Here is a 26,707-nt window from a genome sequence, read left to right on the forward strand (position 1 = left end):
GGCAATAAAGGACTAATAAATTAAACTCCAGGTTTTATTGCATCTTAATGACAAGTACCATGGTTTGCTTCCTCCAGAGTCTGACAGGCAAAATAATAATATAATAATTATTATTATAAATAATATTATAAATAATAAAATAATATTATACACAATATTTATTATAAATATCTATTAATATTTATTATAAATAATAATAATGATAATGATAATAATAATAATAATAATAAGAAGAAGAAGAAGAAGAACAACAACAACCATTCTAAGATGTTGCTGAGCAGCTGGGAAGGGGAGAGAAGGGGGAAGGAAATAGGGTGGGAGGAGTAAGGAGAGGGGATGTGGTTGAGGCCTGTGGCACCCCCCTCATTCCTGCAGGGGAGATGAGGGGGCTTCCAGCAGTGGCTTGGTTGTTGCTGGGCTGGATGCTGATGTCAGGGGGGTGTGGCTGAAGCACTTAGCCCCCCACTACCCCAGATGGGGAACCCCAGGGTGTTTCCAGTGGCAGCTTGGTGGTCGTCGCCGGGCTGGTTGTGGATATTGGGGGACTGTAGCCAAGGCCCTCAGTCCCCATCACCCTGTCTTGGGATCCCGGGGTCTTCTGGTCCTTATAGGTTTTATAGGTGTTCTTTGGTGGTGGGTGGTAGACCTTTACTACTTAATATCAAACTTTGATCTGCGGGTATTTTGTTTTTTCAGTTTTGTGTTGGATTATTTTCCATTCCCATCACTTAAACTCTGCACTGGAACTGAATTGTTGTTCTTTGCTTACTTCTAGAATGGGGGAACTTCCTGTGGGGACCAGCACTTGAGCCCTGTGGTTGAGCTAAATTGCTGCTTTGCTACTGATTCCCTGGGGAACGCTTTTTGTGCAGGTCAGGTTTTAATTGTTGACCTTGTAGGTACTTCTGGGTCTTGTGAGTTCTGGTACAACTGGGTCATGTGGAAACTCTGGTCTGGGTCTGAGACTTCTCAGTAAACTGCACCCTATGCTGTTCTGTATTCCTGACCAGTCTCCACTGAGTGGTCCTGCACTGATTGGGGGGCAGATCAGCTATCCATGCTGTTCCCCAGTGTTCCCCTTGTGGGCTCATCTCCCCTACTGCTCATGCTCCAAACACTTCCCATGGGACAGGCCATGTGCCAGTCCCTTGCGATGACTCACCAGCTTCTGAGTGGCTCCTTTTTTCAGTTATCTGTGGCTCCTTGCTCCTGTGTGTATCCATGGAAACCCCATTAGTGGTGTATTAGTCTGTTTATGTTGCTTATAATAAAATACTTGAAACTGGGTGATTTAAAAAGAAATTGAAATTTATTGCTTACAGTTTCTGAGTCTGGGAAGTCCAAAGTCCATCTGGTGGTGGCAACAGTGACCCAGAGATCTCACGTTGCAAGATGGTGGAAGCAGAGAGAGCAGAGGGAGCGAAAAACAGACACTCCTCTTCTTTTAAAGCCCTCAGAACCACACCCCCGACCACCATTTTTAGTCCATTCACTATTGCACGGTCCTACAATCCAATCACCTCTTCAAGGCTCCACCTTTCAATCACCATAATATGATTTCCCACCCTCTCCAGCAGTCACAGTGGGGGCTAAGATTCTAATACATAAACTTTGGGGACACTGTTCAAGCTTCAGTGAGTTTTGGGGGGATCGTAATTCAGTCCACTACAGTGGTCTTGCTGGCCTGGGGGGGCAAGGCCCTCTTCTCCCTTGCTGCCTCCAAGTAATTTCATATGCAGGGCACAGCTATGGCTTTTTGCCAGTGCTCACCAGCTCCAGCCTTGAAGTGGCTGGGATTTGAAATGGTGGGAGCAATACTTTCTTTCTCTCACTGTGGCTTCTCCCACCTCCATGAACTCTGTAGATCTCTCCTCCTCTTCCCCTGAGCTCTAGTGGCCCCAGCTTGGCTGTTGTTGCTTTTTAATAGTTGTAAATTGGTTGATTTGTGGGAGAGAGTCTATTCCACGATCTTGACTGGAAGCTCCCTTAGAATTTCAGGTGACTAAAATTGCAGTTAGTTTCTGAACTCCTACCTACTGAAGAAAGAGGCGGGAAGGCTCCGCTGTGGCCTGGCTGCTCTGCTACATACATGGCTGGTTGCAGCTTCCCCAAAATAGCGTTTATAAACATTTTCTTGGTCTCTATTACGGCTGTCAAGAATGCTGGGCTAGTCTTTAAAGATAGGAAAGGGAGGATTGCCTATTTGTCTTATGATATACCTGTGGAACAGAATTTTAGTGGTTTCATTTATCTTCCAGGTAGAAAAGAGAGCTGATAAGGGGTCATGCAAATGCAATCATCTGGCAGATCTGTTGTAATCCTTGGTCACATTTAGAGGATTTTTCATTCTAATGTTTAAAGGTTCTGAGTATCAGTAGGAGTCATGGGTTAAATTGTAACCTAGGAGACAGTTTCTGGGTAACTTCTCATAATGTCTCTGACATTTGTTTAATCGCAGACCTAAATAGCCAGTGATGGATGTTGCAGTTTCAGTAAGCAGTGAAGTTTATTTCCCTGGGAATAGAATGAGGCAGACTCAAAACTTATAAAGTGCTTCTCACCACCTAGATTTCTTCGTGGCCCAGAAAAAGTCCTATATAACTTCCCTTAAAGAAATGGAGCTGAACAGGAAGCAAAGTAGTTAATGGATGATATTGTATCTGGGAATTCTGAATGAGTCAGTTCAATTCCTGTAGGGTGACCTGTCTCAGAGAAATTAGGACAGTACACAATACGAGACTTGCAGGGCTCCCAGTGGTCTTCCTAGTTATATTGTTTCAGAGGTAGCAATGGTCAGGGTAGCCTCTGCATATAGAATATGTGATTGACTTGTGTTCCTTACTTTGGGGACCATGCATGGCAATTTTAAAGAATAATTCTCTCCTGTTGGTTCAGTAGGAACTAAGCCTTTTTTGTTTTGTTTTTGCTAAATTCCAAGACATTAATCTTGTCTTTAATTTTCTATTTACTGAATGTTGGAGCATGTTTCTAAACTGCTTAAAACTGAGCTAAGGATACAATCAGAAGGGAAAAAAGACACCTTGAGGGAATGTAGGTGTGCAACTGCAGTTTGTATTCTGAAAACTCTAGGCTATAGTGATGGTTCCTGGGGCACACAGAAACACTGATGGGTTATCATCAATAACCTCCTAGTGGAAGGTTTGTAAAATATAGACATTCAGCAGATGATAGACTTCTCTTAGTCAAGGTTTATTGATCCCAGTCACACAAATCCATTGGTTTGTAAAACTTTGCTATGGATTGGTGTGAATATGTTAACTGCAGTGATCTATTCCTCTTTCTTGCTTTTACTATCTTATATCATTGTATTTGCTTTAGGACAATGTATCAATTCTTTTGAATATCGTGAGCTACTTTTTTGGTATCAGGGTAATGCTGGGTTTATAAAATGAGTTGGGAAATGTTCCTGTCTCTTCCATTTTTAGGAAGAAATTATGTAGAATTGGTGTTATTTCTTTAAATGTTTGGTAGAATTCACCAGAGAAACCATCTGGGCCTGGCGCTTTCTTTTTAAGAGGGTTTTAAATTAATAATTCCATTTTTTAATAGAGGACTATTCAAGTTTCTTTCCTGGATGTGTTTTCATAGTTTGTGGCTTTTAAGGAATAGGTCCATTTCATGGAAGTTGTTGAATTTATGAACATAGTGTTTACAGTATTTCATTATTATCCCTTTAATGTCTGTAGAATCTGTATGTAGTGATGTCCCTTCTTACCTTATTGGTATTAGTAATTTTTGTCTCCAGTTTTTCTTTGTCAGTTTATCAGTTTTATTTATCTTTTTCTGAACCAGCTTTTGGTTTCACTGATTTGTTTCTCTTATATTTTCTGTTTTTAATATTATTAATTACTGCTTTTACTGTTTCCTTCTGCTTGTTTTGGAATTATTTTGTGCTTTTTCTAATTTCTTAAATTGGAGGCTTAGATTGTTAATTTATTTCTTCTTTCTTAATACAAGCTATTTGGGTCTATAAATTTCCCTCTAAGCACTGTTTAGCTGTATCCCACAAATTTTGATATGTTTTTCATTTAGTTCAAAAAATGTTTTCTAATTTCTCTTGAGACTTTCTCTTTGACCCATAGATAACCAAGTATTTGGTTATTTCCAGATACTTTTGTATTATTTCTGGTTAAATTCCATTTTTGGTTAAAGAACGTACTTTGTTTGGCTTGAATCCTTTTAAATTTGTTAAGCTTTGTTTTATGGCCCAGATTATGGTTTGTCTTAAGTGAATGTTCTATGTGCACTTGAAAAGAATGAATATTCTCCTTTTTTTGAGTGGAGTGTTCTGTAACTGTCAATTAGATTCAGTTGGTTGTTAGTGGTGTTAAATTCTATATCCTTGCTGTTTTTCTCATTCTAGTAAATAACGTGATAGGGATGTTGAAATCACTAACTATAATTGTGAATTTGTTTATTTCAGTTCCATCAGTTTTTGCTTTATGTATTGTGAAGCTTTGTTAGGTACGTACACATTTAGAATGTTATATATTCTTGATGAATTGATCTTTTTTTTTTTTTTTTTTTTTTTGTCTTTTTCGTGACCGGCACTCAGCCAGTGAGTGCACCGGTCATTCCTATATAGGATCCGAACCCCGCGGCGGGAGCGTCGCCACACTCCCAGCGCCGCACTCTCCCGAGTGCGCCACGGGCTCGGCCCAATCTTTTAATAATTATGTAATGTCCCTCTTTATCCTTGGTATATTTTCTTGCTCTGAAGACTGCTTTTCAAAAAATATTAATATGGCTACTTCAGCTTTTTTTTGATTAGTGGTTGCATGGTTTTACTCTTTACATCTTTTTATTTTTAACATACCTCTTTTATTACCTCATTATACTTAATTGGGTTTCTTGTAGACAACATACAGTTTTTAAAATGTATATATATATTTTGGTACTCCCTCATTTAATTGGTGTGTTTAGACCATTTACTTTAATGTTATTATTGCTATGTTTAGATTCAGTTCAAACATAGCATTTAGTTCAAATACTCTTTAAATTATTTTTCTGTTCATCTCCTTTTTTTAGTTTCTGTTTTGCCTTAACTGGTTTGTTTTCATTGGGCTGTTTTTTAAAATTTTAATTTCTCCATTGGGGTTTTGACTTTTTTTTTTTAATATGGTGTATTAGTCCATTTTTGTGTTGCTATAAAAGATTGTTTGAGACTGGGTGATTTATAAAGAAGAGGTTTACTGGGCTCATGATTCTGGGGAGCTGTGTCTGGTGTGGGCCTCAGGCAGCTTCCACTCATGGTGGTACAAGACAGTAGGTACAAGATCACATGGCAAGAGGAAGCAGGAGAGAGTGGGAGGGGAGGTGCCAGGCTCCTTTTAACAAACAGCTCTTGTGAGAACTAATCTGTTACAGAGAGAGCTCACTCAATCTCCACCCCTTCCCTGGGAGTGCATCAATCTATTCATGAGGGATCTACCCCCATGACCCAAACACCTCTCAACACTGTCTTATTGGGGATTAGATTGCAACATGAGCTTTCAGGGGGGCACAACATATCCAGACTATATTGTTTCATACATACAAAATACATTTATTCCATCTCAATAGTCCCAATAGTCTTGGATTGTTCCAGCACCAATTTAAAAGTCCAAAGTCTCACCTAAGATCTAAGGCAAAATTCCTCCCAACTGTGAACCTGTAAAAATCAAAAACAAATTTATTTACTTCTGTGATACAATGGTGGAACAGACATTGGGTACACATTCCCATTCCAAAAGGGGGGAATAGTCCAGAAGAAAGGAGGAACAGGTCTTAAACAAGTCTGAAATTCAGTAGGGCAGGCATTAAATCTTAAAGCTCCAAAATAATCTCCTTTGACTCAAAGTCCCCAGCCTGGGTGCAGGGGAGTTTGAGCCCCCAAAGCCTTGGGCACCCCCACCCCATGGCTCTGTTGGACACTGCCCACTGGGCTGCATTGGTATGTGTGGCTTTTCCAGGTGGACATTGCACATTGCCAGTGGCCCTGCAGTTCTGGGGTCCTGGTGGTGGCCTTGCTCCCATGGTTGTACTTGGCACTGTTCTGGTGGGAGCTCTTTGTGGGCACTCCACTGCCACATTTTTGCTCCATATTGCTCTAGTAGATGACCTCTGCAATAGTTCTGCCCCTGTGGCAGTCTCTGCCTGGGCCCCCAGGCCTTTCTATATATCCCCTGAAATCTGGGTGGAAACTTCCATGCCTCGACTATTCTTGCATTCTGTGAGCCTGTAGACTTAACACCACATGCATGTGGAGATTGCCAAAGCCTACCACTTGCCCTCTGAACTGCTGCACAGACCACACTTGGGGCCGCCCTAGTTTGGCAAGGATGCAGGGAAACAGCATCCTGAGATGGGACAGAGCAGTGATCCTGGGTCAGCCCCGCAGAAAAATTTGGCCCTCCTAGGCCTCTGGGCCTGTGATGGAATGCAGGGATTAGGAGCACCGACCCCTGTACAGTTGAAACTCTACATATAAATTTTGACTCCCACGAAACTCAACTACTTACTACTAAAGTATGTCCTGTGCTTTTCCATGGGTTGTGGCCTAGCCACATTGAGCACCCTGAGCCCTGCAGGAAGGCTCAGCATAGTTACTTAAGGTAAGTATTTAACTGCTTAACTACTAATAGCCTACTGTTAGGTAGGCTACTTAACTGTTTTTTTTCCAATATGTTTATTGAAAAAGTTCACATATAAGTGGACCCATGTGGTTCAAATCTGTTGTTGTTCAGGGGTCAACTGTATATCACTTCATGTGGAATGTAGAAACCTTAGCACCACATAGGGCCCCTTAACTTCTCCCCTTTATGTTGTAGTTGTTACCTGTATTTCAACTATGTACATTGAAAACCGCACCAAACAATGTTGAATTTTTGCTTTCAAGCCTGAAACATTTAAAAGTATTTAAGAGGAGAATAGTTTATTACAGTATTCTTTAAGTTCCAGGTTTCCATCTGGTAGTTTCTCTTATGCCTGAAGAACTTCTTTTAACATTTCTTTTAGGGCAGATCTGCTGGCTACAAATTCTTTCAGTTTTCCTTCACCTGAGAATGTCTTTATCACCTTCATTCTTAAAAGATATTGGATATAGAATCTACATTGACAGTCTCCCCGCTCCTTGGTACTTTAGAAAAGACCATATTGTTTCTGATGAGAAATTTATAATTATTCAAATTGTTTAATTCTCAGATGTTATGCATCATTTGTTTCTGGCTGCTTTCAAGACCCCCCCCCCCCCCCCCCCCCCGTTATAGTAGTTTAATTATGATGTATCTGGATGTGAATTTCTTTGAACTTATTCTTTGGGTTTGTTGTACTTCTTGAATCTGTAGTATTTTCTTTAACCCAATTTTGGAAGTTTTCAGTGATTACTTCAAAATTTTTTTCTGCACCACTCCTCTTATTCTGGGAAATTGATGACATGACTGTTAGTCCTTTTTATATTGTCTCACAGATCCTGTTTATTTCACAACTCTTTTCTTTCTTTTTTTTTTTTTTTCTTATTTTTCAGTGTTTTGCTGTGGTAAAACACACACAACAGAAAATTTACAATCTTAACCATTTTTAAGTGTACAGTTCAGTGATGTTAAGTTCAATCATATTGTTGTACAACCACCACCACCTTCCCTCTCCAGAACTTTTTTTCTTTGACCTCTATGTTAATCCACAACTGTTCTCATCTTGCAAAACTGAAACTGTACCCATTAAACAATAACTCCTCGTTCACTTCTTTCCCTATCCCCTGGCAATTACTATTCTACTTTCTGTTTATGATTTTGAGTACTCTAGATATCTCATGTAAGTGGTGTTATATATTATTTGTCTTTTTTAAAAAAATGTTTTATTTCATTTTATTTTGTCAATATACAATGTGGTTGATTATTGTGGCCAATTACCAAAACCTCCCTTCCTCCTCCCTCTGCCCCCTCCCTCCCAACAAGTCCTTTCTGTTCGCTTGTCGTATCAGTTTCAAGGAATTGTAATTGTTATGTCTTCTTCCCCTTATTTGTCTTTTTTTTTTTTTTCTTAATTTTATTTTATCGTTATACAATGTGGTTGATTATTGTGGCCCATTACCGATACTTCTCTCCCTCCTCCCTCTCCCCTCTCCCTCCTGACAATGTCCTTTCTGTTTGCTTGTCATATCAACTTCAAGGAATTGTAGTTGTTATGTCTTCCCCTTATTTGTCTTTTTGTGATTGGCCTATTAGTTCATCCATTTTATAGTGTGTGTTAGAATTTCCTTCCTTTTTAAGGCTGAGTAATATTCCATTGTATGTGTAGACCACATTTTGTTTATCCATTCAGCTATTGATGGACACTTGGGTTATCTTCATGTTTTAGCTATTGTGTGTAATGCTGCCATGAACATGTGTGTTCAAATTTCTCTTCTTCACCCTGCATTCAGTTCTTTTGGGTGTATACCTAGAAGTGGGACTCCTGGATCATATGTGATTTAGTTTTTAATATTAATGGGGAACAACTATATTGTCTTTCATAGGGGTAAAAACCTTTACCTTTCTTCCAACAGTGCACAAGGGTTTTCATTTCTTCACATCCTCACCAATATTTGCTATTTTCTGTTTTTTTTTTTTTTTTTTGTTGTTGTTGTTTTAAAGTAGCCATCCTAATGGGTGTGAGATGGTAAATTTTTTTTGTGCGTTTTTTTTCTTTTTGGTAGTTGGCCAGTGTGGAGAACCACATCCTTGACCTGATGTTACAAGGTCATGCTCTAACTGCTAACTGGCCAGCCCTCCTTGTGGTTTTGATTTTTGTTTCCTTAATGATTAGTGATGTTGAGCATCTTTTCATGTGCTTATTGGCCATTTGTGTATCTTCTTTGGAGAAATGTCTATTCAAGTCCTTTGCCCATTTTTGTATTGGATGTTTTGTTTTTTTAGGTTGTTGAATTTTAGGAGATTTAAAAAATATATTCTGGGTATTAATACCTTATCAGATATAAGATTTGTACATATTTTCTCCAATTCCATAAATTGTCTTTTCATTCTGTTGTGTCTTTTGATGCATAAAAATTTTAAATTTGGGGCCGACCCCATGGCTCACTTGGGTGAGTGCGGTGCTGGGAGCGCTGAGGCCGTGGGTTCGGATCCTATATAGGGATGGCCGAGCATGGTACAGACCACACGGTGCTGAGGGTTGTGATCCCCTTACTGGTCAAAAAAAAATTTTTTTAAAAATTTTAATGAAGTCCGGTTTGCCTATTTTTTTCTTTTGTTGTCTGTGCCTTCGATATCATATCCAAGAAATCATTGCCAAATCCAGTGTAATGAAACTTTTGCCCTATGTTTTCTTGTAACAGTTTTATAGTTGTATCTGTTATGTTTAGGACTTTGATCCATTTTGAGTTAATTTTTGTGTATTGTGTAAGGTAAGGGTTCAACTTCATTCTTCTGCAAGTGGACATCCAGTTTTCCCAGCACCGTTTGTTACAGAGACTGTTCTATCCTCAACTGAATGGTCTTGACACTTTTGTTGAAAATCCCTTGACCAGATATGTGAGGGTTTATTTCTGGGCTATCTGTTCTATTCCATTAGTTTATGTACCATACTGTTTTCATTATTGTAGCTTTGTACTAAATTTTGAAATCAGGAAGTGTGAGTACTCTGACTTTGTTCTTTTCTAAGATTGTTTTACCATTTTGGGGTCTCTTAAGATTCCATATGAATTTTGGGGCCAGCCCGTGGCTCACTCGGGAGAGTGTGGTGCTGATAACACCAAGGCCATGGGTTTGGATCCCATATAGGAATGGCTGGTTCGCTCACTGGCTGAGTGTGGTGCTGACAACAGTAAGCCAAGGGTTAAGATCCCCTTACCAGTCATCTTTAAAAAAAATAAATAAAAGGAAGAAGATTCCATATGAATTTTAGAATGGATTTTCTGTTTCTGCAAAAAATATCATTGGGTTTCTGATATGGATTGCATTGAATCCAAGCATTATTTTAGTACTGTTTCTTCCTTCAGTTCTGTCAGTTTTTGGTTTATTTATTTTGATGGCCTGTTATTAGCTGGGTAAATGTCTATAATTGTCATATCTTCTTGTCATATTGAATCTTTTATTAATATACAAAGTTCTTTGTTTCTTGTACTTTTTTTGAATTGAAGTCTATTTTGTCTGATATTAATGCAGACACCTCTGCTCTCTTTTGGCCACTACTTGTATGGAATATCTATCTTTTCCCATTCTTTCACTTTCAACCTATTTGTGTCTTTGGCTCTAAAGTGAGTTTCTTGTAGACAGCATGTGGTTAGATCATGGTTTGTTATTCATTCTGCTCATCTTTGTCTTTTGGTTGGTGAGTTTAATCTGTTTACATTTTTAAAAAAATTTTTTTTTTATTGGAACATAGTTGATTGTACATACCTGTGGGGTACAGCATGAATATCAGTACCTGTGTGAGATATGTAATGTCCAAATCAGGATAATTAGTATATCTTCATTATACAATGTAATTGATTTTTATGGCCCTTTGCCAATTCCTTCCTTTCCCCGTGGAACTTCTCCTTTCCCACTGTAGTAACCTCAGTTCTGTTTTCTTGAAACTTCAACATATTATTGTGATTGTTGTATCTTTCTTTATTTTTATTTATTTATTTTTTGCTCCCACATGTAAGTGAGGACATGTGGTATTTCTCTTTCTATGCCTGGCTTATTTCACTTCACGTAATTTTCTGTAAGTTCATAAATGTTACTGTGAATGGCAGTATTTCTTTTTTATGGCAGAGTAGTATTCCACTGTATAAATACATCACATTTTCCTCATCCAGTCATTCGATGATGGACATTAGTTTGGTTCCAACCCTTGGCTATTGTAAATAAAGCTGCAATAAACATGGGAGGGAGTACAGGTATCCCTTCAACATGATGATTTCCATTCCTTTGGTTATATACCCAGCAGTGGGATTGCTGGATCGTATGGAAGTTCTATCTGTAGTCGTTTGAGGAAACTCCATGCCATTTTCCATAATGGCTGCACCAATTTACAGTCTCACTAACAGTGTAGGAGGGTTCTCCTTTCTCTGAGTCCTCACCAGCATTGGTTATTCTCTGTCTTTTTAATAATAGCCAGTCTTACTGGAGTGAAATGATATCTCATTGTGGTTTTGATTTGCATTTCCCTGATGCTGAGTGATGTTGAATGTTTTTTCATGTGTCTGTTGCCCATTCATATATCTTCCTTGAGAAATGCCTATTCAGCTCCTTTGCCCATTTTTTAATCAGGTTAGTTGTCTTTTTACTGTTAAGTTGTTTGAGTTCCTTATGTATTCTGGATATCAATCCTTTGTCAGATGTATAGTTTGCACATATTTTCTCCTACTCCATAGGCTGTCTTTTCACTCTGTAAAATGTTTCTTTTCCTGTGCAGAAGCTTTTTAGTTTGATATAATCCCATGTGTTTATTTTTCCTTTTGTTGCCTGTGCTTTTGGGGTCATATTCATGAAGTCTTTGCCCAGTCCTACTTCCTGAATGTTTCCCCTGTTTTCTTTTAGGAGTTTCATAGTTTCAGGATGTAAATTTAAGTCTTTAATCCATTTTTGAGTTAATTTTGGTATATGGCGAGAGGTTAATCTGTTTACATTTAAAGTAAATACTGAGGAGGAACTTATTTCTGTCATTTTGCTGTTTGTTTTCTTTTTGCCTTATGGTTTTTGCCCCTTATTTCCTATATTACTGTTTGTGTTTAGTTGATTTTTTGTTAGTGAAACATTTAACTTCCCTTCTCATTTTCTTTTTTGTTTATTCTGTAAGTGTTTTCATTGTGTTTACCATGGGGATTATGGTCAACATCCTAAAGTTACAGTACTAATTTGAATTTATACCAGCTTAACTTCAATAACATACAAATATTCTACTTCAGAAGTAACAGAAATTGAAACATTTTCAGATTAAAAAAAAGCTGAGAGTGTTTTGCCACTAGACCTGCCCTACAAGAAATGCTAAAGGGAGTCCTGCAGCTTGAAATGAAAAGACAGTAACTTGAAGTCATATGAAGAAATAAATATCTCAGTAAAGGTAAATACATAAGCAATTATAATAGCTGGTATTATTATAACATTGATTTATAACTCTACTTTCTGTTTTGTACATACTTTGAGATTAATACATAAAAAAACAATTATTAGTCTAAAAGCTAGTATTGTAACTTTGGCATTTAACTCCATATTTTATTTTCTATGTAATTTAAGAGGCTAATGCATAAAAATAGAATTGTTACTTTATATTTTTGAACACATAATGTAGAAAGATGTAATTTTGTGACATCAGTAACTGATAGGGGTAGGAGCAGAGCAAGAAGGACACATAGGTAGGCAAGTGGTAAGGTGAGAGTTGTAACCTACTGTAACTGTCTCCAGGGTCCCAGTTATAAACTACCAGACTAACACTGCCTCCATATCATTGTGTTTGAACATCTGTTACCTGAGAAAATAAATAGCGCCTCTTATAGTAATTCCATAGGCACTGGGACTCTTTATATTGAAATGGTTATTAGCTGTGTGATTTTACTTTTTTAGGATGGGCCTTATAAATGACATTCAAAGTTTTATTATTGTTCTGATTCTGGCTTACTTTAATAGGTCTTGATAAAGACTAGGCTTTTAAATTTCTTTTGAATGATTATGAAATTTATTTTACTGTTTGTAGGTTAAAAATTGGTGACTTTTGTTACATACACAACTTATTAATTTGGGTAGCTCTAGGGACCCACTTTTTAAGTTCAGTAATAGAAGCCTAGAAAGGGATTTGGAAGGGGCTTTTTCTTTTTATAATCTTACTATTATTATTTTGAATAGGCAGTATATATACACACATTGAAGGGCATACAGTGGAAAATAAGTCTGTTTCTCATTCTATTTCCCTAAATACCCAGTTTTTCTCAGAATGAGGGAAAGAAACTTTTTTTTTTTTTTTTAAAGATGGTCGGTAAGGCGATCTTAACCCTTGACTTGGTGTTGTCAGCACCACGCTCTCCAAAGTGAGGAAAGAAACTTCTAAATAAAGAAAGTTACTTTCTTAATTTTAAAATTTTATGTTATAAAGAAAGGTAAGAATAAAAAAGTAGTTGAAATGTTTGGAGACCAACCAGTAGAATAGTATAGAGGCCTTGAAAATGTGACTTGTGTACTAACTCTCCCACACTCAGGTTTCACTTGCTGCAGCCTACCTGTTAACAATAATCGTCTTTTTATATAAAGATGCAGGTGTTTATTAAAGATTATGGTGGACCCATGATGTTCATGGGAAATATATCCAGACACTTTAGTGACTTGAAAAGTAAGCAAATACTGTATTTGCTAGACCTCTTCAGCCCAAAGATTTCTTTAGGGTCCATTTTTATATTGTTATTGCCTCATCAGAGTTTCTGAATATCTATCTGAATGGAAATGCTACATTGAGAATTGGTTGTTGGGTGGTTGACTAGGGATGCTCACTACAAGTTAATTCATAGACAAGTTGAATTTTTCTTCCAGCAGCTTTTTGGATATAGATTTAGTAGAACCGTTATTAGAGTGCTGTTAATAAAAAGTATAGTGAACATACTCATAGGGAATAGTCATTAGAGACATTTTAAAATGAATATTTTTCAGGAACAGAGGTTGGCAGGAATGAGAGTTTTCAGGCTCCTAATTGAAATTGTGGTTTGGAGAACATTTGAATCCTCAAGAGTTGTAGGAGTTTGCTGCAAATTAGCTCTATCAGTATTAGCAGGCAGTAAGAATTAATTAGTTGTCTTAAAGGAGTCAGAATTGGATTGACAATCAGGAATTTAATCAGTAGTTACAGAGTGCCTATCCTAGTATGCCTTATAAAAAGTTATCTAGAGAATTTTTATTTGAGGTATTCAGTTTTCATAGCCTAATGCTGAAGAAAATGTAATGACCTTTTCACTTAGTTTTAATGTTTTCATACAAAAAGAACTATTTAAAAGTCCATGTTGCTACTGTTTGGGGTGTTGTGTATCCTGATAGTATAAATAAAACTTACCAGTATTTAACTTGAAAAATAAACTATCCAGTCCCTCCCCCAAGACAAATCTTACTGCTTGCCAAATTACCATGAACTTAACAACAGCATCAAAATGGGACAAAACAAAAAAATCCCTGGCAATGTTAACATGAAAACTTGGAGACTTGCCTTCCTGGACCCTTAGGTTCATGAGTGGTCCTTAGACCAGAAGTATATCAAGAGCCCCTCTGACAGCAGAGAGAGGCAAGCTTGAGTGGTTTGTGAGGAACAGGACAACAGTTGAGTTAAATATTCCCGTCTTAAGGGTTTGAGTGGGTCTGTTTGCCGCAGAGATGAAAGGAATGCACTATTAAAGACCAGCTGTTTGGGAGCAAAAATTCCTGTCTCTGATGGCTTTTGAGACCCAGGAAAGAAAAAAAAGTGGAGGGAAGGGAGCAGTAAACACTTGAGTTGATGGAGGAAATGAGCTATTATAGGCACTTAGTCACCTACCATAAGGAGAGAGAAGACAGACACCTTTGCATTCTGAGTGAGTAAGGGGTTCATTAAAGTTTTCTGTATCTTTATATAATCAAAAGTGACATAGCTGGAACTGAAATTTGGATTTCCTGGCTCATTTTCAGTAGCACAATAGGTAGGTGTTCTGCAGAAACTGTCCTATTGTCCTATGTAGATTTTAAATTATCTTTGGGGGCTTGAATGTCTCTTCCTAGACACCCCATCACCCCATATTACCTCCTCTGTTTTATATTACATGTATTTATTGTGATATTTTTATGATTGTTTCCTCACTTTTCTTCTTTTTCTTCTATCTGTTGTTGAATAACTGAGTGAATGACTAAGTGAATGCATAAAGGCAGAGGCAAAGTAGCTTTATAGGTTCATAAGACCACAGCAGAAAGGGTGAACAATAATAGGTATTTATAAGTCAGTACAGCACAGGTTTGTTATCTGTGTATGCTGTCAAATTACACAAAAGGCAGCTGAATGAATCAGTTGCTCATCATTGGTTATCTGTGAAGTAGTCTTTTATAATTGGCCTGCCTACCTTAGTACACCTAGACCAGAGTTCATATACACTTAGCATGAGAACTGTAGCCACTTCTTAACCTGTGCAGAACCACAGATGAAAGAACACATCACTTGTTGAGCCCAGGTGGAAAGGCACTGCCAGTTGTTTTGGATTGGCAGATGAGATGAAACGTACAGGCATCCAGACCACAGTCTACACAGGGGGGCTGTTGTCCATGGCAAGAATCTAAGGTCGCCTTTATCTGTCTGGCTAGTGTTTTTTTGATGAGTCAGAAGATTTTTTTCAGTTTGTGTAGCTGAAAATTATGTCAGTTTGGAAAGGATAATCTTGGAATGTTATGACTTCACAGAAAGTTATTTGATTTGCTTTAGAGAAGTAATTTCTGAGTTTGGTTTATCTGGGGTGATAGCCCGTGGGGAAAAATCTGGGCCATTCAAAGAAAAGAGGCCTTCATTGATAATATCCCTAAGAAATCCAAAGTATCATTTTAAAATTTTTGCATGCTACTTAACTCACTATGATAAGTACTGAAGAGAATCCTCCCCCAAAACAAACAAAAATAAACCTGCTGGAATTTTGAGAGGCATTATTCTTTGGTAAGAAGAATTAAGTGCCCAAAAGAATCTTTTAACATGTGCTTTTTAACTAACATCCTGTGAGAAGGAATTAAGTCTGTGGTTAGAAGTAAATTCACACTTGCACATAAAACTGAGAACAAATCATTGTCTTTTGGGGAATTATTCTAGGAAAGATTGTCCAAAGTGTTCTGAAATTGGGAGAAAATGAACATTATATAATCTTTGAAACCTTACTGTAGTGAATGATTATGAAGATATTTTCTAGCTGCTTAAAAAGAGCACTGTAGAGGAGATATCTGAATATGATGTATGTGTTCACAATGGTAACTACTGTAAAGAAGAGGAAAATATGTTAAAGTGGCATAGTATTCCCCAAAACCAAGAGAAGGGTAGACTTGGAAAAATGCACTAAATTTAATTTATTTTCTAGCTGATAAATATTAAAACATTGAAGTAGATTGTAAACTATAAGAAGAAAACAAATTATAATGGCAGTTTTTAATTTTATTTAAAAAATTTTCTATTATGGCCACTTTCAAACATACACAAAAGTAGGACAAATATATAACAGCAGTTTTAAAGCCCAGAGGTTTTTTCCTTAAACCCAAACTATAAAACATGTTTTTTTTTTTTTTTTCCTATTAGACGATATATATGTTAGTGTTCTTCGGAATATTAAAGTACAGAGTATGATTAGTTATGACTCACCTATTGTTTCCGAATAATTGTGAGAATTCTTTATGATTAAGTGTATGCGTGCATTTTACTATTACTGTAGTAGGTAATATGTGGCAATGGAATGGCTAATTTGTCTTCTAATTTCAGGTGCACTTGATATAATTAGGCGGTATTTGGTTATCTCTATTTAAAAAAAATATCATTTAAAAAGTGTTTTATTTGGAAACCATTTCAAATTTATGGAAAAGTTCCAGAAATAAAAGCATTGGGAAGAAGACCCATATATACTTTACCAAGATCAAACTATTGTTAACATTTTACCTCATTTGTATTATTATTTGTGTATTCTTTGTATCACCTTTGCTGTGGACTGAATGTCCCTCCCAAACTCATTGAAGCTTGAATTGTGTCCCCCAAGTTTTATGAATTAGAAACTTGGCCCCCACTGTGACTGTTGAGAAGATGGGAAATCCTATTATTATAATTGAAAGGTGGGGCCTTGAAGAGGTGATTAGATTCTGAGGACCATGCCATAATGAATGGATTAAAAATGGTGGTTGTGGGCATGGTTCGGAGGGCTTTCAAAAGAGAGTGAAGGAAGGCGTTGCTCTTTCAAGTTTCTCTGCTCCACCGTTTTCTGCCATGTGAGATCCCTAGGTCACGTTACCACCAAGAGCGTCACCAGTTGTGTTCCCTGGACTTTGGACTTCCTAGCCTCTGAAACTGTAAGCAATAAATTTTGCTTTCTTTTTTTTTTTTTGTCTTTTTCGTGACCGGCACTCAGCCAGCGAGTGCACTGGCCCTTCCTATATAGGATCCGAACCCGCGGCGGGAGCGTCGCCGCACTCCCAGCGCAGCACTCTACCGAGTGCGCCACGGCCTCGGCCCAAATTTTGCTTTCTTTATAAATTACTCAGTTCCAGGTATTTTGTTATAAACAACAGAAATGGACTAATACAACCATATATCATTCATTTTTCTGAAACATTTGAGAGTAAGGTATATGTATGTACCTTTGTCTTTTATGCTAAATGTATATTTTCTAAGATTAGGGATATTTTCTTATATGTCTATAGCTAAGTTACCAACTTCAGTATATTTAAAATGATACATCACAGGTTTTATTTATTCTAATTTTGTCAGTTGATCCAATAATATCATTTGTAGCATTTTTGCTCCTTAGTATAGGATCCAGCTTAGGGTCAGGTACTCTACTACATCTAATTGTCATGTCTCTTCAGCCTCCTTTAGTCTGAAACATTTCTGTAACTTTTTTTTTTTTTTTTATGACTGACATTTTTGAATACACCCTTCCCCTCCTTAAATAAGTGTTCCTCATTTTGGGTTTGTCTGGTGTTTCCTCATGATTAGATTCTGTTTATGTATTCTCAGCTGGAATGCTACATAGGGGAGTGTCCCTTCTTATGTATCACTTCTGTAGGCTCATGATGGCCATCTGAGCCTCATTGTGATACTAATTTTGATAGCCCAGTTAAGATGTTTTTCTTATTTCTCCATTATATAATTAATTACTAGTTTTTTCCCTCTTGCAACTAATGAGCATTGTGGGGATATACTTTAAGACCATGAAAATATCTGGCTCCTCATCAGAATTTCCCCCTAGATTGAGTGAGGTCTGATTACTTTTCAAGTACTTCACCAAGAAAGATTGGTTGTCATTCTTTTTCTTACCGCTGCAAATTGAAATATAAAAGTAATATTACTACCAGTAATTTCACTTATTAGAAAAATATAAAAGGGATGGTAATGCTACTAATTCAAAAAAATGAGTATAGGTAATTATAGTGATTTCATCTTTGAATTAAAAGTTCTTAGAAAGAAAAATGACTAATTTGTGTATTTATTGGCTGTATCTTCTCACTTAAGTGTGTGGATTTTGGCAGTTAAACAATTGAGTAATAAATTGAGTAATAGTGTGTTTTGTTAAAAGACCACTGTTTAGCTTGTGAAAAATGGTTTCTTCTGGCCAAGAGGAGAAATTTAGTATGAGGCTTTTTTCATGCTCCTTATTTCATTGTGTTTACAAAATAGCTTGAAAACTAAAGCCTTTAAAAAAAAAAAAATTGTTAGTGAAAAAATTGTGAGATATTTGTCAAAGCAGGTAATTTTCCACTTGTCTTTTCAGGTTTACTGTATTGGATTGGGCTGCTACTGTAGATGGATAGGTTAAGCAAAGAGAAAACTTCTTTTCCCATGCTGTTCTTAATAGCTTGCTTTCTGTATTTGTTTATTTAAAAGAACAATTGTAAAATCTAACCTAATCCATTTAGAATTACCCTACTTTATTTATTTTATTTTATTTTTTTTTAAAGATGACCGGTAAGGGGATCTCAACCCTTGGCTTGGTGTTGTCAGCACCACGCTCAGCCAGTGAGCAAACCCGCCATCCCTATATGGGATCCGAACCCGTGGCCTTGGTGTTATCAGCACCGCACTCTACCTAGTGAGCCAGGGGCTGGCCTGAATTACCCTGCTTTAAAGGCACTGATATGTATGAGGATTTCACTGTGTTCTCACCAGTGTCAGATATCACAGTTTACGGTCAATGCACAGTACATCTCCTCTGGTAGATAAACCTGTTGACAAAGAATAGGTGCCTCCCCCGTTCTTGTCTTGGGGTATCTTCAGTGTCCTTTCACTAACCTCGGTTTGCTGTCTCTTGTCATCTTCTTCCTGGTGTTAACTTTTACCTTGGTTTCTCTCTTTCCTTTAAATTCTTTACCCTTTTCCATTTGCCTCATTTCTGAGATCTTTAGGAGTAAATTTAGGTAAGCTCTACATGGTGGCATTGACAATGATAGAACTTTTTGGGATAAGGCCTTTGGTATACTAATGAATTTGGGAAAAAGAGAGCCACCTTTTTCTGCTGTTGTAGGTTATTCATCTGCTTGCTTAATTATATTTTAAGTGAAAGGCCTGAATAAAAAATAAAACCATAAGTGTTAGATCTGGTAGTGACTTTGGAGATACTTCTCTAATTTACTCTTCTTCTAGAATAAGGAAGCTGAATTTTGAAAAGGTCAGGTGACTTGCATGTGGTTAGTAAGTAGCATAATTAGTAATAAGATTCTCTGACTTTGAGAATAGTTGTCTTTTTGTCATCATATTTTGCTTTGGATTTATTTTGCCCAACCAAATTCCAGGGATATTTATTGCCATGCTGCTTTGTCTTATAGGGTATGCACTGAAACTATAGGTCCATCCTCTGTCACAAAATTAGTGAGTGCTGTGCATAATCATGGCTCTGTCTTACTAAGTAAAGGTCAGTTTATATTTTATATGCCATTTAAGAAGGCAAGAATGAAAGTATATTTTTATTTCTATACCCTTCCCTTCCCCCTAAGTCTGTGTTCTGGCACTTAAAAGGATCAGCTCATAAATATCCAGATTTTAAGAATAATGTGACTTTGGGCAAGTGACTTAACCTGTCTTTGCCTTGGTTTTCTTATCTGAAAAATGAAGATGATGCTACTCATTTTATGGGGTTGTTGAATGCTTAACTGCCTAGATCAGTGTTTGATGTTATATAAGTATTTGTTGTTAGACTTGTTATTTAAATAAAGCAAAGTATAATTAAGTAGTATTTTCTAAACATTTTGTTACCCAAGCTGCTAGTCTCATTTAAACAGCTTCTTGACAACATAGAAATAAATCTCAGCATTAAAATAACCTAGAGCACAACTGCCAAGTGAGTGGTTTAGTCATTCAACACAAGCTTTAAAAGTTGATGATGAAGATTTCACACTAAGAAAGAAGTACACAATGCTACCGAGTCAATTTATCCCTCAAAATCCATGCATTAAAGTTAAGTACTTTGTTGGTAGAAGAGTTCCAGCAGTTTCTTCCTTTGTAGCCTAATAATTCTTATTTTGCTCAACAGATATTTATTGAACATCTTTCTGTACTCAAGATATTTTGGAATAAAAACTCAAAAGACTTGATTACCTAATTTTCAGTTGTAGCCATAGCAACTGAATTACAGGAAAGTTACTGTTAGTATTCCAACAGTGAGAAGAAATGTTGGAGATGAATAAACCTCTTTAAAGAAGTTCAGGGGCACCCCAGTATACTACAACCCCCTATACTTTTATCATGGTGTAGCACTATAATTGATCTTCATAATCATAAAATTTTATTGCCAGGACCTTTGAGGGTTATCTAATTTAGTTTTCTTGTTTTACAATTGATAAAATGACCCTAAAACACTGAGAACACATTAAGTTGTGTTCCATAGATTGTGTGCGAAAAGTTAGCCAAGTATGTATTATGTTTTAGAAAGCTAACTCTGCAAGCTATGTTTAGCTCCCATTCTAGCTGCTTCATTTTGTAAAATAACTATTTCCTAATGATATGAAATAAATGGGGGTGGGGGCACCAACACTGACATACTCACGTAGTTAAATTTTTGAGGAGTCAAAAGTTATATGTCACCTCTGCCAGGGTGATGGAGACGCAAAGGATTACTCAAAGCCCATTTCTCCAAAGCGATGAGAGGCTTGAAGGGGTTAATCCCAGGAGGGATTCCTTCAAGAGAGATTTCCTAGGAATGACCCCGAATCAGGTTTTCTCTCAGTTTTTATTGCCCAGGCAAGAAAGTGACAGAAAAGAACATAGGCGGTTAATCAGTCATAGTAGGAGTCAAAATAAGCTATGTGAAGTACAAAAAGAAATAATGAGATAATCATCATGGCAACACTTAGTTCCCCAAGAAACTTAAAGAAACAGCTGAAGGCAAGATGAGGAACATCCCCCAGCCATTAATCTTGAAGCTTTTAGCTCACGTACTTTCCCATCATTAGGTTTAGCTGCACCAAGGATGACTGCCCTTAGAGCAAGCACTTTTGCTGTGTTATAATTTTTTTTTTAATCTACAACAGAGACTTTTTAGTCCTGGGAAAGTTTTCTGTTTTTCCCAAGCTTAGCATTTCTATGTGTAATTCTAAAAAGTTAGGCTATTCCTAAAACCTACAGGGTTTTGGCCATGCTAAAACTAAGGACTGTGGCCCTGCTAAGCTACTATCTATGCTAAGGGCTTTGGCCCTACTAAAATCTAAGGACTGTGGTCCTATTAAGCTAAAGGTTAAGCCCTGTGAAATACATGTGCTTATTGATGTTAGTATCCTCCACATTATACTCAGATTTTTACCACATGGGGGGTCAGTCCCCCTAAGCTCCATGTTCAAGGGTCAACTGTATTCCACTGTATGGACAAACGGTCCCGATTTAAGATAATTCAATTTAAGATTTTTTGACTTTCCAGTGGTACAAAAGTGATACCCATTCAGTCTAAACCATACTTCCAGTATTCATACAACCATTCTGTTTTTCACTTTCAGTACAATATTCAATAAATTATGAGATATTTAACACTATATTATAAAATAGCCTTTGTGTTAGGTGATTTTGCCCAACTGTAGGCTAATGTAGGTGTTCTGAGCATTTTCAAGTTAGGCCATGCTAAGCTGTGATGTTTGGTAGGTTGATTTATTAAATTCATTTTCAACTTATGATATTTTCAACATAGGATGGGTTTATATGGATGCAACCCCATCATAAGTTGAGGATCACCTGTATGTATTACAGTTTGTTTATATATTACATTTTGTTTATTCATTCATCTGTCATGGACACTTGGGTTGCTTCCACCTTTTGGCTATTGTGAATAATGCTGTTATAAATATAAGTGTACAAAATTTCTTTGAGTGCCTGCTTTCAATTCTTTTGGGTAGATGCCCAGAAGTAAAATTGCTGGATCATATGGTAATTCTATTTTTAGTTTTCGAGGAACTGCTTGTACTGTTTTTCACAACAGCTATACCATTTTACCTTCCCACCAACAGTACACAAGGGTTCCAATTTCTCCACATCCTCATCAGTATTTGTTGTTTGCTTTTTTTTTTTTTTTTTTTTTGTGGCCATCCTAATGAGTGTGAGGTGGTATCTTTTTATGGTTTTGGTTTGCATTGTCCTAATGATTAGTGATGTTGAACATCTTTTCATGTGCTTGTTGGACATTTGTGTATCTTCTATCATGACTAGTTTTGATATATTTAGTTTTGATATCATGAGGATTATAATGTCTAATATGAGTAAAAGTAGTGGTTATGGTTCTGTTAACATTTTTTTCTGAAATCAACCAAAACGCCACTGAATAGGGAAAAAAAAAGGTAGAACTTTTGGAGTTCGGTAGAGGAAATTAATTTGTAAAATTGCGATTCAGTGTGTTCGGGACTTGCAGCGATTGTGGAATGTATATGTAGCTAGCATAAGGTCATAGCAGTCAGTCAGTCATTGTTAGGGCCTTGAAAATAGTCCTGTTTGTTTAATCAGTCTCTTGTATAGATATTTGTTAATCTTGGGCTGTTTACCAAAATAAGGGTTAGTTCAACCAAGAAATTAATATTTGGTAAAGTGCCTAGAATATAAATACATAAAATCAGTATTAAGTGTGACTCATTAAGATGTACTTCACAATAGCAAAGAATATGGCAAGAAACATGTAAGAGTTATTATGAGAACTGATACTTTAGTGAAGATTGGAATGATTGAGTAGACAAACCATGTGCCTGGATAGAGAGACTTGATGGTGGTTAAATAATGTGTTGATAAGACAGTTCTTGTCAAATTAATACATTTAATATAATTTTAGTCAATATTTTAACAACATTAATTTCTAAAGTTTATTTGGAATGTAAGAGATAATGAATCAACACTATTCGAAAACTCTTCAAATTCTTGATCTGCTGTATAGAATAATACCTAGTATAAGATATAATAATAAACCCAGTGTTTATTTAGGAAGAAACAGACTAATGGAAAAGAATTGAGGACCTAGATATAGAGCTGTCTATATATGGTGTTTGGTGTATCACTTCTAATTAGTTGGGAAAGAATGGATTTTTTTTTTATTATTTTTTTTTTATTTAAAAGATGACCGGTAAGGGGATCTTAACCCTTGACTTGGTGTCGTTAGCACCATGCTCACCCAGTGAGCTAACCAGCCATCCCTGTATGGGATCTGAACCCAGAGCCTTGGTGTTATCAGCACCATACTCTCCTGAGTGAGCCAGGGGCCGGCCCGGATTTTTTAATTAGTAGTGGGATAATTATTGGTTATCTGTTTGGAAAAAGAAACTTTCTTGCAGTATATAATCAAATTCCAAATGGGTGAACATTTTAAATTTGAAAAAGTCACACAAATACTGTTAGTAAATATTTAATTTTAGTCTTATGACATTGAGGTTAGAAGCCAAAAAAAGAACAAAACTGATTACATGAAAGGAAAAACTTCCACAGAACAAAATATTTGATCAGCCTTTGTTAAAAAGACAAATTGCAAAAAGCTGCTCAGCAGTGAATTTTAACAGGTATTGTCAAAATAATTTAAATGCTGAAAAATGTGAAGTTTTTGATTTTCTTCTGGTTTGTTTTTGAAAATGTATATATAGGTGGGAGAATTTATAAATTTCATATATATATTTGTAATTTTTTTTTTTTAAACTAAGGGTATATGTAAAAAATTGCCTCAGTTTCAAATGGGAGAATATGCCTTTGCATGAACAAAATAATGCACTTCTTTAAAAATTATGGCTATGAGGAATGTGTTCTTAAAGTAGATTGTTACCACCACTAAAATATTATTTACTAAAATGGGCACAAATGCAAGGTTGATGCTAGAAGGTCACGCAGTGTTATATCTTTATAAATATTGTTAAGTCTGACTTCATATGTTTTATTTTGTTCAGTCAGGACAATTCAGTGAAGATATGATACCCACAGTGGGCTTCAACATGAGGAAAGTAACTAAAGGTAACGTCACAATAAAGGTACGTCAGCTTCTTGCCATACTTGATTTAAATTGCTAGCCTATACAGCTAGGAATTTTTCTCTTTGTTTCTTTGTTTTTACTTGAGTATTTGCAATTCTTAAGTAATGAACAAGCATGTTCCAGAAGAGTGTAAATCCATTGTTTTCTGTTTCTCTAATACATCAAAATATATGAGTTGAAATGTTAAGTGCCCATAAAAAACTTAGCATATGGATTGGCAGAAGTAATATTTGGGATTTAGATGTTCCTAGGAAATAAAGATCCTATCTTTAGAGTATTTGGAATATGACATTACATTATTTCATGAATAATATTTTATATTGAAAGGTAATAATTTATTATTTATAATATTGGTAGTTTAGTATTATATTTGTGGTAGCAAAATGCTACAACAGTTTTCCCTATCTTTACTACTAAGCCCTAAAATTAAAATTGTAAAATAGAAAAAAGTTTGCTAGTTGTTTAACAAAATTTTGTTTTTAGAATGAGTTTGACAGGTTTAAGTCATGGACTATTGGACTGTTTATTAGGGGCAGTTTTTGTTTTTTGTTTTTTTGGTTCATGGAAGTTTACTTCTATGGCCTGAGCCCTAAATGGCCATTTTGCCCAATTCTTGTGGTTCACAGAAGTTGTTCACTAAACTCTTTCTGTGGCACATCTAATGAAGCTACTAATTTAGTCATGTATATGTCTCTTTATGCATGTTACTAGTGTCTATGGCTAAACTGGAAATCTCTTGAAGATAAATACTATAACTTAAGACTTTTATGTAGCACAGTGCCCACCATGGTGCTGTATATGTCTATGCCCAGTTAGGCATAGAAATAACATAACTATGGATAGTGGCTTTTATATGCATGAAATAATTTTATACAAGAAAAAACACTTAGGTAGGAAGGTTGGCTATGTTATTTGCAGGATAATAAAAGTTTGGGCATTGATGTATACCAAATCAGACAATTAAGTTTTAATAGATACTGAACTGTTGTTCTCTGTCTTGGCATTGTAGTTCTGTAGATTTTAAAAGTGTTATCTTAAAGACATACTTTCAGTGTTAGAAATGTATTTGTTAACAGGAAAAGAAAGTATTTCACATAAACCAAGCAGAATTTTAGTTCTAGTGTAAACACATTAAATATGGACTTAAGATTTAAAAGTGATCCCAAGAATTCCCAGATTAAGACTTGTTTGAGCTGAAGTTTTTCAGGAGCACTTTGGCTCTAACATTGTGGAAATGAGAATATCTTCTTGATCTTTCTCTACTTCCTCCTTCAATGAACTATTTGAAATATTTTTTATCAAGAATTGTTTTGAGCTGGTCAGTTAGCTCACTTGGTTAGAACGTGGTGCTGGTAACACCAAGGTCCAAGAGTAAAGGGTTTAGATCCTCTTACCAGCCAGCCACCCTAAAGAAAAACAAAAAAAGAATTGTCTTGTTTTGACTTAAAGATCTGGGACATAGGAGGACAACCCCGATTCCGGAGCATGTGGGAACGGTATTGCAGGGGAGTCAACGCTATTGTGTAAGTTGTTTTTTTTTTCCTGTCCCTCTCTCTTTTTTTTTAATATCAGTTTAGGCTTCAAAGAAGAAAGTTGTTTTTAATACTTCCAAAATCTCGGTTTTTATCTCAGGCAATAAAAATCTTTCTTAGCTAATTTCTTAGTATAATTCCATTAACAAAAAGTTATGACTTAAAGCTCTCATTCTGTGATTAATTGTTTATGTTTTTTGCTTATGCAGCTGAAAAGCTAAGGGATAGAAATGTTTTACTATCATGTATTATCTTGCAAGAACAGTCTAGTTAAAAGTATTCATGGTGCTGAGCTTTTCTTTATCTAGGACTTAATTTATTTTGATTAACAATTTCGATAGTGTAAATTTTAAGAAAATTAAAAATGTATAATCCTAGTTGTCATCATTAGTGCATGTAGAGAAGACATTGAGATCACTTCATTTTTTTTAAAAGTTACATGATAGATGCTGCAGATCGTGAAAAGATAGAAGCCTCTCGAAATGAACTACATAATCTTCTAGATAAACCACAGTTACAAGGAATTCCAGTAAGTATGGAGTACTTGTTATTTTATATTTGTAATTATACAATTGTATTCATTATATTGGAAATCAGTAAAATGTCTTTTTTTAAATTAATGTCTGGAAGGCTTATGTTTACTGAGTATCTGCCATTTACTGGGCATTGTGCTATTTATGAATTTCTTAACCAGGTATCTACTAAACTACTATGCAGCAGGAGCAGTGCTCAGTCCTGGGGACATGATAGTGAGAAGTCAGTAGAAAGATAATCTTTGCCATCATGGAGCTTTTGGTTTAGTGGGAAAGGTAGATGATCGAAGAACACTTGAATAATGCAGTTCTGATAAATGCTATGAAGCAAGTGCAAGGGGCTATGAGAGTTGTAAGTTAGGAGGAAGATTTGGTCTAGTTTGGTGAAAGAACAAAAGATTACTAAGGAAGTGACACTTGAGCTGAGATCTGAGGGATGTGTAGGAACATGAAGGATGTGATGGTTGGAGGAGAAGAGAATTCTCGCCAGAGGCCCTTTGGTG

General features: G+C 36.3%; 1 protein-coding gene across 1 annotated transcript in view; it reads left to right on the forward strand.

The window, feature by feature from the left end:
- ARL8B (ADP ribosylation factor like GTPase 8B) overlaps positions 1-26,707 on the forward strand; it is a 49,188-nt gene that overhangs the window by 13,055 nt on the left and 9,426 nt on the right. Inside the window, exons 2-4 of the mRNA XM_063114343.1 lie at positions 24,057-24,137; positions 25,589-25,662; positions 26,107-26,200. Coding sequence (XP_062970413.1) covers positions 24,057-24,137; positions 25,589-25,662; positions 26,107-26,200 — 249 coding nt within the window. The remainder of the gene's footprint in view (positions 1-24,056; positions 24,138-25,588; positions 25,663-26,106; positions 26,201-26,707) is intronic.

Source organism: Cynocephalus volans, chromosome 11 (genome assembly GCF_027409185.1).
Source record: "Cynocephalus volans isolate mCynVol1 chromosome 11, mCynVol1.pri, whole genome shotgun sequence".
In the NCBI taxonomy this organism is placed as follows: domain Eukaryota; kingdom Metazoa; phylum Chordata; class Mammalia; order Dermoptera; family Cynocephalidae; genus Cynocephalus; species Cynocephalus volans.